Here is a 14,326-nt window from a genome sequence, read left to right on the forward strand (position 1 = left end):
ACATCATTTATGCAGTTATTATCAGTTCTACTTATGCAGGTGTCCGTCTTCATTGGATGTGAATGTGGATGATGATATAGGCATAGAGTTCACTGAATGACAAGTTATAACCTTGTCCTTTCTACTCTCTTTTTCTCACCCTTGTCTTCCCCGTGTTTGCCGGCTCCGATCGTCTCGGTCGCCTGTTCGGCCACGGGACGGGGAACGGGTTCGGACTCCACGGGGACTGCTGGAGCTACGCAAGGTGCCACCATGCTTTAGACCCTGACAGATACACAAAAACACAACAAGTAACAATGAAAGTTTTAACATAAATATGAAGAATAACAATTAAAGTTTGTGTCAGACTGAAGGGTCAAAGTTAGCATGGCTGATTAGCATTGACCAGTTTGCCTCTTAACTCCCATGCTAATGGACAGCTTTTATTAATTCAATTTTTAAATGTATAATTTTCACATTTTACATATTTTACCATATAGTAAGTATTTATTTAAAATTATTTAAACTATATTACTATTAAAAAGTCTGGGGTTAGTAAGTTTTTAAAAATGTTTTTCAAAGAAAATATACTTACCAATGCTGCATTCATTTAATCAAAAATACAGTAATTATTGTGAAATACTATTTTGTACAATTTAAAAGAACTTTTATTTTATTTTAATACATTTTAAAATGTAACTTATTCCTGTGATGGCAAAGCAGAATTTTCATCAGCAATTGATCATTCACAAACTGTTTTGGTGCTTAAGAAATATTTCTTATTATTATCAATGTTAAGAACAATTGTGCTGCTTAATATTTTATTAGGGGAAAAAACAAAAGAAAGAAATAATAATTTACCTGCACGGAGACAAGGCTTGATCCAGCAGCGTTGGGAAAAGCAATCCAGTCTGGCACATTCATGCTGTTGTCACTGTTGGCCCGCAAGAAGGGATGAGGATGGGGCAATCCAAGAGTACGAGAACTCTCCCTTCTCTGGGGGGCATACTTTGGAGACTCCAAAAAGGGAACTGACATCAAATCAGGAGAGAAACAGTAATACAGAGAGAGAACAGATACCAAGAGACTAGTGTTGTCACGATACCAAAATTGTTTCGATACCGATACCTAGTCAAGAATTACGATTTCGATACTTTTTCGATACTTTTCCTGAAAAGGGAAAATACACTCTCAAATATCATTGCTCTGCTTTATTTTAAAACCGGGACAACATTCTAATCATATAACACACTAATAAATTAAAAATATGAACAGCAGATTAAACATTTGAACAAAATATGAAATATGAAAATATAAAAAATTTATTACAGCAATGACATTCAAGGTAAAGAAAGAATACATTTAGCAGCATTATCTCAGTTATCATAAGAAACATAAGAGTAATAAATGTATCTTGATTCTGAACTTTGAATAAAAATATGAACAGCGATTATATTAAACAATGTTTCTGAACTCAGAAGATGTCAAGAGATAAATAATATAAATTTAAGCAATGCCATTCAAGTAAAAAAAAAAAAGCAAATAAAATTTAGCAGCAATATTTCAGATATTGTAACTTATTCTGTTAGTTGTGCAACCTTTTCTTTCAGAGGAGAAAACTCAGCCAGTGAGCTTTATTGAGAGTCATCTTTTTCTACCAGTCGTGGACCGGCGGCCACAGTATCACTTGTGCTCGCACATGATGCGCGGGTCGGGTTTCTGTCCAACCCACGGTCCCGCTTTTATGAAATTATTTGACCCGCCCCAGCCCGCAAATAAAGTCAAATTTCTTTACCCACCCCGACCCGCGCATCGCGGACATCACATAAGATACGTTGCTACTTAGACCTTCGTATTGTAACCTTAAAATACTTCTATATTTCTCAATATTTCTCGTTCACTGAAGTTCCTCCCTCCACAGCAGCGCGAGAGCGCGGCGCTTAGCAGCACATGCGCAGCTCGTGAACAGCTCTGTGAAAGATCCTGTCAAAGAGTTACTCGAGATGTGACGGAGCATGTGATTTGTTGAATGTAGTGAACTGAATGAACTGATACATCTCGTTTATTAACGAAATGAATGAGTATACAGGGTCAGTGAGCCAAGCATGTAAATCTCGATCAGCAATCAGCAGATACAAAGCGCAGTTATAGGTGCTGTGCAGATACGCTCGTTTTCATATTTAGCATACAGAACATAACTCCACGTTTAATCCCAGATTAATGTGAATATTATATATTTACTGTCTGACCAAACAATTAAAATCTTAATTATGCAAGAAAACCTCATGCTTTGTTCATCTGAACAACTTATTTAAACTATTTAATGCGATTATGCACACATTTTTGTAAAGCCAAATCAGTTTAGTAAAGCCACGAATGCAGCCATCTCGCTGTAGTGTTTGTCACATGACAGCTGCAGCTTTTTTGCTGCTTGCGTGAGGAGAAAAAACAGACGTCCATAGGGAGGCACTGGAAGCGTGCGTTGCACACACCAACATGAAATACGTCTATTACTAATCTGGAACGCAGATACTAATAAATTTAGGAATCGTGACGTTTTTAATTTCCGAGAATCGCGATACTTTTGAAGTACCGGTGCACCATGCAACACTACAAGAGACACAGAAATATGCCCCAATTGCCCAATAATGTCCTGCAAAATTCACTTCACAGGATATTTGGCCATCTTAAGGGCACGTGTGGTCTGTACTCGATGATGTTGCAAAGCATTACAAATGAAGTGAACTTCAACAGATCCCCTGCTGAGTGTGTGGGGAGCAGTGAACTGTTAGGGACTATATGAATCGCAAGTTCATATAAAGCTAAAAAGAGACGAAAGTATCAAGCTCCAAATGTCACACAGTTTGAAGAGCAAATCAATTATCTCACACAATAAAAATACCGGCACAACCAAATAAATCTGTGCTCCTTACCTACGTCTGATTCACGATGGTTTTTAATGATTTCTCCCAGCTCAAAATGGCCAGACATCACAGCCACCTAGAAAAGAAGTTCCCACACACTTAATATTTGCATCTGTGAATGACGCACAGGGCTTGGGAATAACACAGTATTAAACACACACAGGCATTAACTTCCTTTCATATACAAAACATGATCACAGTCACAGCTGGCTCTGTTAAGTAAAACTCTTTCGGTTCACTGTAGCTTCACACCACCTGGGACTCGCAGGGCATACAAAAACTAAAACACAGTACAAGCTACAAAACAGCAATGTGTCATTTCTGTATCATTAGCATCAACAGACTAAAGTGAAAAAAAAAATAATAATAATTACAATCACAACAAAACACTGATAACTTTCAAGAATCAAGCCATTTTTATCTGATTATAAAGATCATTAGGTTTTTTTTTCTTTTCTGGTTTTGACATCAAACAGACACGTGTACAAAATAAGCTGGCAGAACCATGACATTTTAGACATTGTTATTATTAAACATATAGTCATCACTGCATATTAAACTGAGACGGAAGGTAGCATTTTAAGATCCAAAAATCACATTCTTCACCTTTAAGTTAACTTTAACTACATACATAAAGTTGGAATAGGGTTTTTAGAATAGAATTTTCTTTAATTACTTGATTTAACCTTTTAATAATATGCAGAACTTTGAAAAACAAACCTAAATAACAATCTGCAAGTGTCTCACTCTCATTATTACCTGGAAGGAGGTCTGCCCGCTGTAATTCTTTGTGTCCTTATTGGCTCCTCGATACAGCAGAATGCGGGCACAACTCTCCTAAATGGTGAAATTACACATAACAGTCTAAAGACATTGAAGCCATTTGATGCTGGCCAAAATATAACAAGAATTATACATCATTCAACTTTAGTACCCCGGTAAATAAACCACTTGTACACAAAATAATGAAATCTTCACAGGGATCTTTTAACCATCACTGGAAAGGTGAAGAACAAGGCGATGCTTGACCAACACCAAACCAACACTAGTCAGCACAAACCAGCCCGAAAATTCATGCTGGTGTAAGATAGATATTTTCAACATGAGATTTTATTATTTGACGTGTTGTTTTTATTTTTATTTAATTTATTATTTTTTTGTGGCGGGACCTGAAGTTTTACCTTGTTATATAAAGCAGATATGTGCAGGGCAGTGTTTCCTGAGGCATTTTGGGATGAGGAGTCTGCACCATAAAAAAGCAGGTGCTCTAAGTGTTGAGAATTCCCATTTTGACAAGCCTGGAGAAAGAGAGAAGGGGGTGGGGGGACAAAGAAGGAGAGGAGAGGATATGAGAGGATTTTATTCCAAAATACAGTGTAATGTTTGTTCTATGAAACATTATAACAAATTTAATACATACTTTATTTTATTAATGTGTATGCTGATTTACTCCTTATGTAACATATGTTAATATTACCACAGTTTAACTAGTATTTTACAGCTGGGCTGCTTAATATTTTTGTGTAAACGCTGATACATTTTTCAGGATTCTTTGATAAATAGAAAGTTCAAGAGAACAACATTTATTTGAACTTTGTTTGAACTTTTTGTAACAATGTAATGTCATTCCTGTCACTTACTTCCTGTAATGATACCACATATATCTAAAATATAAAGACATAAAACCATAAAGTGTAAAAACATGCAGGTATATTCAGGGTAGATCAGTGCTTTCCATGACACATGAAATATGAATGATTCACAGATACAGCCGGCTACAAAAGACCTAGGGCTGGACAATAAAACTATAACGATAATTATCGAGATATATTTTTCCTCGATAAAATGATAACAAGAGTTTGATAAATGTTAATGCTCATGAACAAATGAAACCGCGTGACTGATTTGAATCAGTGAGCATTAACACTGAGCATTTATCCGCTGGGCTCAAAGTTCAAGCAGCATATGTGTTTACTCGCTGATAAGTCTCTGTCACACGACACTAAACAGTGCTGTGAGAGCCAGCAAGCACTTGAATTCAGCGAAAAACACAAATGAGTCTGTGATTTAAACTAGTTAAAAGGCAAATAAAACAGTGCTGCATGACATACATGAGAAACACTGAGAAACTCAGAAGACTTTTCAATCAACAAATCACCATCGTTTACCATGGATTTACTCTAGTAACACTAATGGCACCATAATATTTTAAAAGAATTTGTGAGATATTCATAAATAATTTTACTATATTATTAATGCATATGTATTAAATGTATTAACCACATCAACTCTGGGGACCCACCGGTGGGTCCAATATTGCATATGTCTAATTCTCAAAAAAATCAAAATAACAGCTGAAGTGGTTAAAGGAGTAATGGAATATAATAACAGTATTTTTGTGATAAAGCTATAGTGTTTGTGCATTTATACTAAAAGTATTTAGACTACAAATACCTAGAAACCATATAGTTACATTTTTACCATGGTTTTAACTGGGGTTATCATAATCTAAATGTACGCTACTATAGAAGACCAATGGTTCATTTTAATAAAGCTCAAACAGTCAGAATAATAAAATTTTACCAAATTAGGTCGATACAGTTTTTACAGATGTTACTGTTTGTGAAAAAGAACATTTACACTACATCTGTATCTGAATTCAAGCTACTACCACTGTCAACTCAAGCTACTGTCAAATGTGCATTTCTAAGAGACAAAAATATGGAATACTATTAATATTGCAGCCTGTGCTGCAAACTGTGCAGAAAATAAATGTCATCAAAGTCAGGCAACACAAACCTGTTCCATGATTTGAAACAATATCAATAAAGAAACTAAGAAATTCTTTTTTCTATTATAATATTTATTTTGTTAGGGGAAAATGACTGGAAAAGTGTAAAGAATTCACAAACTGAGATGAAATATAAACTTATTGTCACTTATATATAAAATTGCATAAAATATATATATATAGCTATATAGAATAACACTAGATAATTGTGTCACATCGATTTTATCAGTTACAACAGTCATCAGTTACACATCAGTTATTCAGGTGTTTGCTGTATATGCCACACACACTGTTCTTCTCAGCATTTTTTTGTACCTGATGGGTTTCGTCCCAGCCATTCTCATCTCGGAGCCCCAGCTTGGCTCTGTGGTAGAGGAGGGTCTCGCAGCAGGAGGTGTCGCCCCCTATCAGCACAGTGTGGTAAAGAGGTGTCAACCCACGGCTGTCTTTATAATCAGGAGATGCCTCCAAAGACAACAGCGTCTAAAAACACAGAAAATTATTAGATTTAAAGATGAATTTTTAATTACAAGCATAATTTCATCCCAATCATGGTTCTGAGGTGCTGTCTGTGGTTTTGTGTATGTGTTACCAGTAGGGCAGTGTGTGCATGTGCTCTGACAGCTTTGTGGAGAGGGGTCGAGCCATCCTTTGCCCTAAAGTCAATGTGTGCTCCCCCCATCACCAGCACCCTGATGATCTCCCCTCCACCCGGCTCCGTCTGTACAGCCAGAGTGAGTGGGGTCTCTGTCACACACACACACACAAACACACACACAAGCGATTAGTTATTATACTAGGCAAATGGATAATTACGATGTGGAACATCTTTCATATAAATGTATATATGATTTGTCTAAAAAGTCTGGCATCAACCCAAGTTCGTCAGCATGTTGATGTAATGATGAACACATTTTTCTTTTAAAAATCTGACATTTTTAATTAATCAACTGATCCAGCCCACGAAGATTCATTCACTGATCCAGATCCCCTAGTTCAACCCAGTTATTTAGTTGCAATTGTTAACATCTTTATGATACACATGACCCAGTACATATATTTTAGTAACTTATTTAAAATATCTTCTTTTGCATTTCAATGTTTGAGATTCGACTTTAAATAATGTGTTGTTTCAGACCAATGGAAAGAAATCATCCAAAATACATGCTTAATTGTTTATTTTATGCCACTTTATCTATGTGTGTCTGTAGATTTCAATTACAATACAAATATTTGTTGGCTGTTTCCTTGAAATTAGTTTTTAGCATCAGTAGCACTTAAATAAACAAAATATTATCTATTTTCCTATTTTTACAGAGGCGTTTGTTCCCTCATCATTTACTGATTTTATACATTTTATACACATACATTAAGATTAACATTTTATTTCTAAAAGAAAATTGTGATTTTTTTTCTGGCTGCTGACATTATTTAATGATTTAGGGAGTAATAAAAAAAAAACATACAAAATTCCCTCTGTAAAAACCTTAAGGGGCTAGTTCACCCAAAAATGAACATTTTATGTAGGTGACTTTGTTTCTTCAGTAGAACATAAACCAAGATTTTTAGCTCAAAGCGTTGCAGTCCATCAGTCTTATACGGGAATCACGGCTAGAACATTCAATAAAACAAACAAAAAAAAAAAAAAACATACACAAACAAAACCAAATTAAACCCTGTGGCTCGTGACAATACATTGATGTGTAAAGACACAAAAGAATTGGTCTGTGCAAGAAACTGAACAGTATTTATATTATGTTTTGCCTCTGATTCACGCAATGTCTGAACTGTTAAAACCTTCTTGAGCACATTCTCAAGCAAGCGTGTGAGGCGTCTTCTTCTTTTTGCTAGATAGGTGGCGGTAATGCACTTATAGGTCTGCAATCCGGCATAAAGCAAGAAGAAGATGCCTCACGTGCCTGCTTGAGAACGTGCTCAGGAGGACCAAAATCTTGGTTTGTGTTCTACTGAAGAAACAAGTCACCAACATCTTAGATGCCCTGGGGGTAAGCAGATAAACATCAAATTTTCATTTTTGGGTGAACTATCCCTTTAAAAGAAACAAGAATCTTGGACCTGGCAAATAAATGTATATTTAATCATAGAATGCAATGTTTGCATATTTAAACATGTAATGTACAAATATATGCAATATGCAATTCTTAAAGGGGTCATATGATCCGATTTCTATTTTTCCTTTCTCTTTGGAGTGTTATAAGCTCTTGGTGCATACAGAAGATCTGTAAAGTTCCAAAGACTAAAGTCTTGAATCCAAAGAGATATTCTTTATAAAAGTTGAGTCAACTACGCCCCCCTCGTTGGGAAGATTAGCATAACGCCGCCCAAATGGTCACGCAAAGAAAGAAGGTGTAACTTTTATTCTTGCTGTTGCCACCTCCACTATCACTGTTTCAGAACAGTTCAACCCAAATATCCAGATGTGTGCAGCACATTTTACAGAGGGCGAGGACTGTTTCCTGAACCAGTAGCCTACAATGCCGGTGTCTGCATAGGCGTCGATTTCGGGGGGGACGGGGGGTACGCGTCCCCCCCAGATTTCGTCATGAGTCATTTTGTACCCACCACTTTTTTTTTTTTTTTTTTTTGAAAACCTCGAGTTCAATTTAGCCGTTCTGCTGCTGCGCTGGCTACACGCTTTTCTGTTCATTAAAACTGCAACAACTGTAACATTATTTTCTCTATATGACTATCGCGCTTCTTTTTTTTAAAGAATGTTTTTCAAATGAGTTGACAGTTTGGAGTGGACAGTGAACGAGCGGGAACGAGGCTACCTAGTCTTTGCTGGGATTGGCCAGAATTTCTGGCGAATGTATCATAGACGAGCAAGTCATTTAGCCTTCATACAATATCACAAGGTTGCATCCTAGTGCCATGGACTATAACATATCAAAGTGATAACCTGTAGAACAAACAGGGGCGCCCCCAAGGGGTGGCCAGGGGTGGCCAAACACCCCTGTGGCCACCCCTAGGATGATTTTCAGTGTGTAACCTACTATAAATGTAAATGCAAAATGTTAATTCGTAATAGTTTAAGAAGTGGGGGAAAAAATAAATAAAAATGCAGCACATGCTGCAGCCACCAAAAAAGATCGCAGATTGGCAGCACCGGAGTAGTCCTCCCCCCGTCGCCCTCCCGTCCAAACAAATCACAGAGTGTGCACATACGTCTAGATGGTCTAGACTGGTTCGCATACGCATTTGTAGTGCGTTCTTTCACTGGAAATTTAGAATTATCACATTTTTCAAGATATGGGGCAGAAAATTTATAGATCTATATAGTTTATATAATTTCATATAGTTATTATCACACGAAGAGTTACATTTTTCTCTAAAAGTCAGCTTAATTACAAGTGTGACATTGCTTTTATACAACAGTTCAAACAAAAATCATTCCAAACACAGCCACTGTTTTGCGTCTCTGAGCAACATTAAAGTGTTTCGTTCCTGAATAAATCAACCGTCTAAATGATTCGGTTCAATCGCAATGACTCACTTATTAACAGTGACTCACTGCCACCTACTGCTGGTTTTAATTTCATATTTCAGAATCAGAATCAGAATCAGAATCAGAATGAGCTTTATTGCCAGGTATGTTCACACATACGAGGAATTTGTTTTCGTGACAGAGCTCCGCAGTGCAACATAACAGCGACAGAACAAAAAACACAATAAGGAATAAAAAATACAAAAAAATACAAATAGGTGGGTAAGGATTGACAATATACAAATTGACAATGTATGGCAGGTATATTAAAAAGAGCATTTATGTATGTACATGTATATTATGTGGAAAAATTGTAACTGTACGCTAAGTATGTGTGTTTGGATAAATAAGTGTATGTGTATATAAATATAAATATAAGTAGTATAGTGTGTTCCATGTATGTACATGTATATTATGTGCAAAAGATTTACGTGTACGCTAAGTATGTGTGTTGGATAAAAAGTGTAGTGTATATAAATATAAATAGTGTAGTGTGTCCCACAGTTATTATCAGCTGTTCATAAGATGGATTGCCTGAGGGAAGAAACTGTTCCTGTGTCTGGTCGTTCTGGCGCTCAGTGCTCTGTAGCGTCGACCAGATGGCAACAGTTCAAAGAGGGAGTGTGCTGGATGTGAGGGGTCCAGAGTGATTTTTACAGCCCTTTTGCTCACTCTGGATAAGTACAGTTCTTGAATAGATGGGAGGGTTGTACCGATAATTCGCTCAGCAGTCCGGACTACCCTCTGTAGTCTTCTGAGGTCCGATTTAGAAGCTGAGCTGAACCAGACAGTTACTGAAGTGCAGAGGATGGATTCGATGATGGTGGAGTAGAACTGTTTCAGCAGATCCTGTGGCAGGTTAAACTTCCTCAGCTGGCGAAGGAAGTACAACCTCTGCTGGGCCTTTTTCACAATGGAGTCAATGTGAATGTCCCACTTCAGGTCCTGAGAGATAGTGGTGCCCAGGAACCTGAATGACTCCACTGCAGTCACAGTGCTGTTCATGATGGTGAGTGGGGGGAGTGCAGGGGGGTTTCTCCTGAAGTCCACGATCATCTCCACTGTTTTGAGCGTGTTAAGCTCCAGGTTGTTGAGACTGCACCAGACAGCCAGCTCTTTAACCTCCTGTCTGTAAGCAGACTCGTCACCGTCCTGAATGAGGCCGATGAGTGTGGTGTCATCTGCAAACTTCAGGAGCTTGACAGAGGGGTCCTTAGATGTGCAGTCATTAGTGTACAGGGAGAAGAGCAGTGGGGAGAGAACACAGCCCTGGGGAGCTCCGGTGCTGATTGTACGGGTGCTGGATGTGTATTTTCCCAGCCTCACTAGCTGCTGCCTGTCTGTCAGGAAGCTGTTGATCCACTGACAGACGGAGGTGGGCACGGAGAGCTGAGTTAGTTTGGGCAGGAGGAGGTTTGGGATGATCGTGTTGAAGGCAGAGCTGAAGTCCACAAACAGGATCCTCACATAGGTCCCCGGTCTGTCTAGGTGTTGCAGAACATAATGCAGTCCGATGTTTACTGCATCGTCCACAGACCTGTTTGCTCTGTAGGCAAACTGAAGAGGATCCAGCAAGGGTCCAGTGATGTCCTTCAGGTGGGCCAGCACCAGTTTTTCAAATGACTTCATGACTACAGACGTTAGAGCCACAGGCCTGTAGTCATTTAGTCCTGTAATTTTGGATTTCTTTGGGATGGGGATGATGGTGGAGCGTTTGAAGCATGAAGGGACTTCGCACAGCTCCAGCGATCTGTTGAAGATCTTTGTGAAGATGGGGGCCAGCTGGTCAGCACAGGATTTCAGACAGGCTGGTGTAACACAATCTGGGCCTGGTGCTTTTTTCCTTTTCTGCTTCCTGAAGACCTGGCGCACCGCATCCTCGCTGATCTGTATTGCAGGTGTGGGGGAGAGGGGGGATGCAGGAGGTGTGAATGGTGAGAGCGCTTGATTGGAGAGGTGTTCAGGGTGGGTTGCAGGAGTTGTGAGTGGTGTGAACAGTTGTTTGGAGAGGCATTCAGGGTTGGTTGCAGGAGTTGTGAATGGTGAGAGCGGTTGATTGGAGAGGTGATCAGGATGGGTTGCAGGAGCTGTTAATGGTGTGAATGGTTGTGTGGAGAGGCATTCAGGGTTGGTTGCAGGAGCTGTGAATGGTGTGAACGTTTGTTTGGAGAGGCATTCAGGGTTGGTTGCAGGAGTTGTTATTGGTGTGAACGGTTGTGTGGAGAGGTGTTCAGGGCAGGTGATGGGTGTTCTTTCAAACCTGCAGTAAAACTCGTTCAGATCGTCTGCCAGTCGTTGATTTTCCACAGTGCTGGGGGGTGGTGTCTTGTAATTGGTGATCTTCTTTAGGCTTTTCCACACTGATGCGGAGTCGTTCAAAGTGAACTGAGTCCTTATTTTTTCAGAATAATTCCTCTTTGCCACTTTGATCTCCTTTTCCAGTGTGTATTTAGCCTGTTTATACAAGACATTGTCCCCCTTCACGTAAGCATCTTCTTTGGCCTGACGGAGCTGTCTGAGTTTTGCAGTGAACCACGGTTTGTCATTGTTGTAATTTAGTTGAGTCTTGGTAGGAATACACATATCCTCACAGAAACTGATATATGATGTTACGGTCTCTGTGAGTTCATCCAGATCGGTGGCAGCAGCTTCAAAAACACTCCAATCAGTGAGGTCAAAACAAGATTGTAAATCCTGCTCTGCTTCATTAGTCCATCTTTTTACAGTCCTTAATACAGGTTTAGCTGATTTTAGTTTCTGCCTGTAGGTCGGTATAAGATGAACCAGAAGGTGATCAGAACGTCCCAAAGCTGCTCGTGGAACAGAGTGAAATGCATCCTTTATTGTTGTGTAACAGTGATCCAATATATTTCTGTCTCTTGTGGGACAAGTAACATGCTGTCTGTATTTTGGCAGTTCACGGGAGAGATTGGCTTTATTAAAGTCCCCAAGAATGATTAAAACAGAGTCTGGGTGTTGTTGTTCTGTCTCTGTGATCTGCTCAGCGAGTTTCTGTAAAGCTGAGCTCACGTGCGCTTGAGGAGGGATGTAAACACTAACCAGAATGAACGAATGAAACTCCCGCGGCGAATAGAACGGCTTGCAGTTAATGAAGAGCGTTTCGAGATTTGAGCAGCACGTCTTCTTTAACACAGTTACATCTGTACACCACCGTTCATTGATGTAAAAGCATGTCCCGCCGCCGCGCGATTTCCCCGTTGATTCTGCGTCGCGATCCGCTCTAAACAGCTGAAAGTCCGGCAGATGGAGCGCGCTGTCCGGTATGGTGTCATTCAGCCAAGTTTCCGTGAAACACAGAGCAGCAGAGTGGGAGAAATCTTTATTTGTCCGAGAGAGCAGAAGCAGTTCGTCCGTTTTGTTGGGTAGAGAGCGGAGATTTGCCAGATGTATGCTAGGCAACGGCGTTCGAAATCCGCGTTTTCTGAGTCTCACGAGCGCTCCCGCTTGCTTTCCCCGCCTGCGCGTCCTCTTGAAGCGTGTGATCAGGGCAGCCGCTCCGCCGACAAGAATGTCCAGCAAAACATCAGAATAGTCGAAAACCGGTGAAATATCGGGAGATGTGTGTTGCCGAATATCCAGCAATTCGTCCCTGGTGAAACTGATTGCAGGAATATAACTAAAGACAGGACAAACTAACAAAAACACAAAAACAACTGCAGAGCACGTCACGGAGGCAGCCATCCTGTATCGGCGCCACTCAGAGATCTACGGTACCTTCTTATTTTTTAAATAATTTCGAACATCAGTTTTCAATGTTTTATTTTTAAAATGTCAGAACATTATTTATTAATTTATAACTGCAGGCTAAAGTTACCATGTCCCACAGAGCTGCAATAAACAGTGTGTAAAAACATCTCAATGGCACTTCAGATGCAGCTTCTGTTTTCTCTGCATTGCAAAGATCATTTTTGTTGATACTGATTGCATTTGCTTGGTAACAGCCCAAATGCAAGTATTTGACCTAAAAGATGGTGCACACTTAAAGTGACATTATTGTCTATTTATTGTTATCAATAAAATCCCAGAAGTACCAGGGATACCATTTTTTTTTTGTCAATATTGGAAACCCTTAATTATTTTCTCTTTATTTTGGTGTGCCACCCCAAGATTTACTGTGGCCTCATCTGGCCACCCCTGTTAAAATTTTCTGGGGGCGCCACTGAGAACAAATGGATGTTGTTGTACACACAGCATGGGTCTGCAGACCATTGACACAAAGGTAAGACGCGATAACTTATGTTTATTAAGATTTGCTGGTATTATGGCTAGGTCTTGTGCATTTGCACACAAGGGATCGGCTGTTTTAATTCTTCTCTTGCAATTAATGTTACGTTAGACTTCCTTAGCCACCAACTTAATTAGCTAGTTACGGTTTGCGCTCATACAGCAAGTATTGGGGGAGATGATTGTTGAGTAGTCAGTATCTTGTTTAATTATTTCTTGAATCTATTGCTGAATTCTGGAATAGTTGTGATGATGATGATGATGATGATGAGGAATGGATCAAGTTTTAGTCAAAATGCCTGATGTAGATTGGATGGATGCATGTTGTTGTGAATTGAGAGCAGTCAGATCATGGTGTGATAGTCAATAGTGTTCATCTGTGCTACACGTATTTTTGCTTTTTCAATCTTGATAAAATTTGTAGTGCTTAAGTTGTGTTGTGTGTAGATATGGTAAATTGTACTGGGAATTAAATCAAATTATTACATGGCTTGGTTGAATTCCACTGTAGAATGAAGTCTGTTATTTCTTGATAATAACACCGTTGCCATGAAAAACAGAGCGTTGCTATGGACGCGGCAGGATTCTAATCGTAGAGACGGAACTATTTTCTTTAGCGGAAGCAATACAATCGTGTTTAAATCAATAAACTCTTTTTTAAATCAATATTTTGTGTCAAATTATTGATTTATTTGGTGGGTAGCCATGTAATAAGCGGGATAATGTAGAGCGAGGCCCGATTTTGGGTTCGATTTTTTCTCCGTTTTCAGTGGTTATAACAAAGCAACATGAAAGAGAAATTTGGTAATCATTGTTTAGGTACATTAAACCACGTCATGGCCATGTCATATTGTCAACATGGTACTTATATTGTTGGGGTTT

At 39.1% G+C, this 14,326-nt stretch overlaps 1 protein-coding gene across 6 annotated transcripts in view; it reads right to left on the bottom strand.

Annotated features, from left to right (window-relative positions):
• LOC132149129 (SH3 and multiple ankyrin repeat domains protein 1-like) overlaps positions 1 to 14,326 on the bottom strand; it is a 120,867-nt gene that overhangs the window by 52,381 nt on the left and 54,160 nt on the right. For all 6 annotated transcript variants that reach the window (XM_059558088.1, XM_059558085.1, XM_059558087.1 and 3 more), the window contains 7 exons: positions 6,287 to 6,441; positions 6,010 to 6,177; positions 4,085 to 4,201; positions 3,663 to 3,740; positions 2,913 to 2,979; positions 841 to 1,010; positions 140 to 264 (listed from right to left, as the gene is read on the bottom strand). In XM_059558088.1, coding sequence (XP_059414071.1) covers positions 140 to 264; positions 841 to 1,010; positions 2,913 to 2,979; positions 3,663 to 3,740; positions 4,085 to 4,201; positions 6,010 to 6,177; positions 6,287 to 6,441 — 880 coding nt within the window. The remainder of the gene's footprint in view (positions 1 to 139; positions 265 to 840; positions 1,011 to 2,912; positions 2,980 to 3,662; positions 3,741 to 4,084; positions 4,202 to 6,009; positions 6,178 to 6,286; positions 6,442 to 14,326) is intronic.

This window comes from Carassius carassius, chromosome 9 (assembly GCF_963082965.1).
Source record: "Carassius carassius chromosome 9, fCarCar2.1, whole genome shotgun sequence".
In the NCBI taxonomy this organism is placed as follows: Eukaryota; Metazoa; Chordata; class Actinopteri; order Cypriniformes; family Cyprinidae; genus Carassius; species Carassius carassius.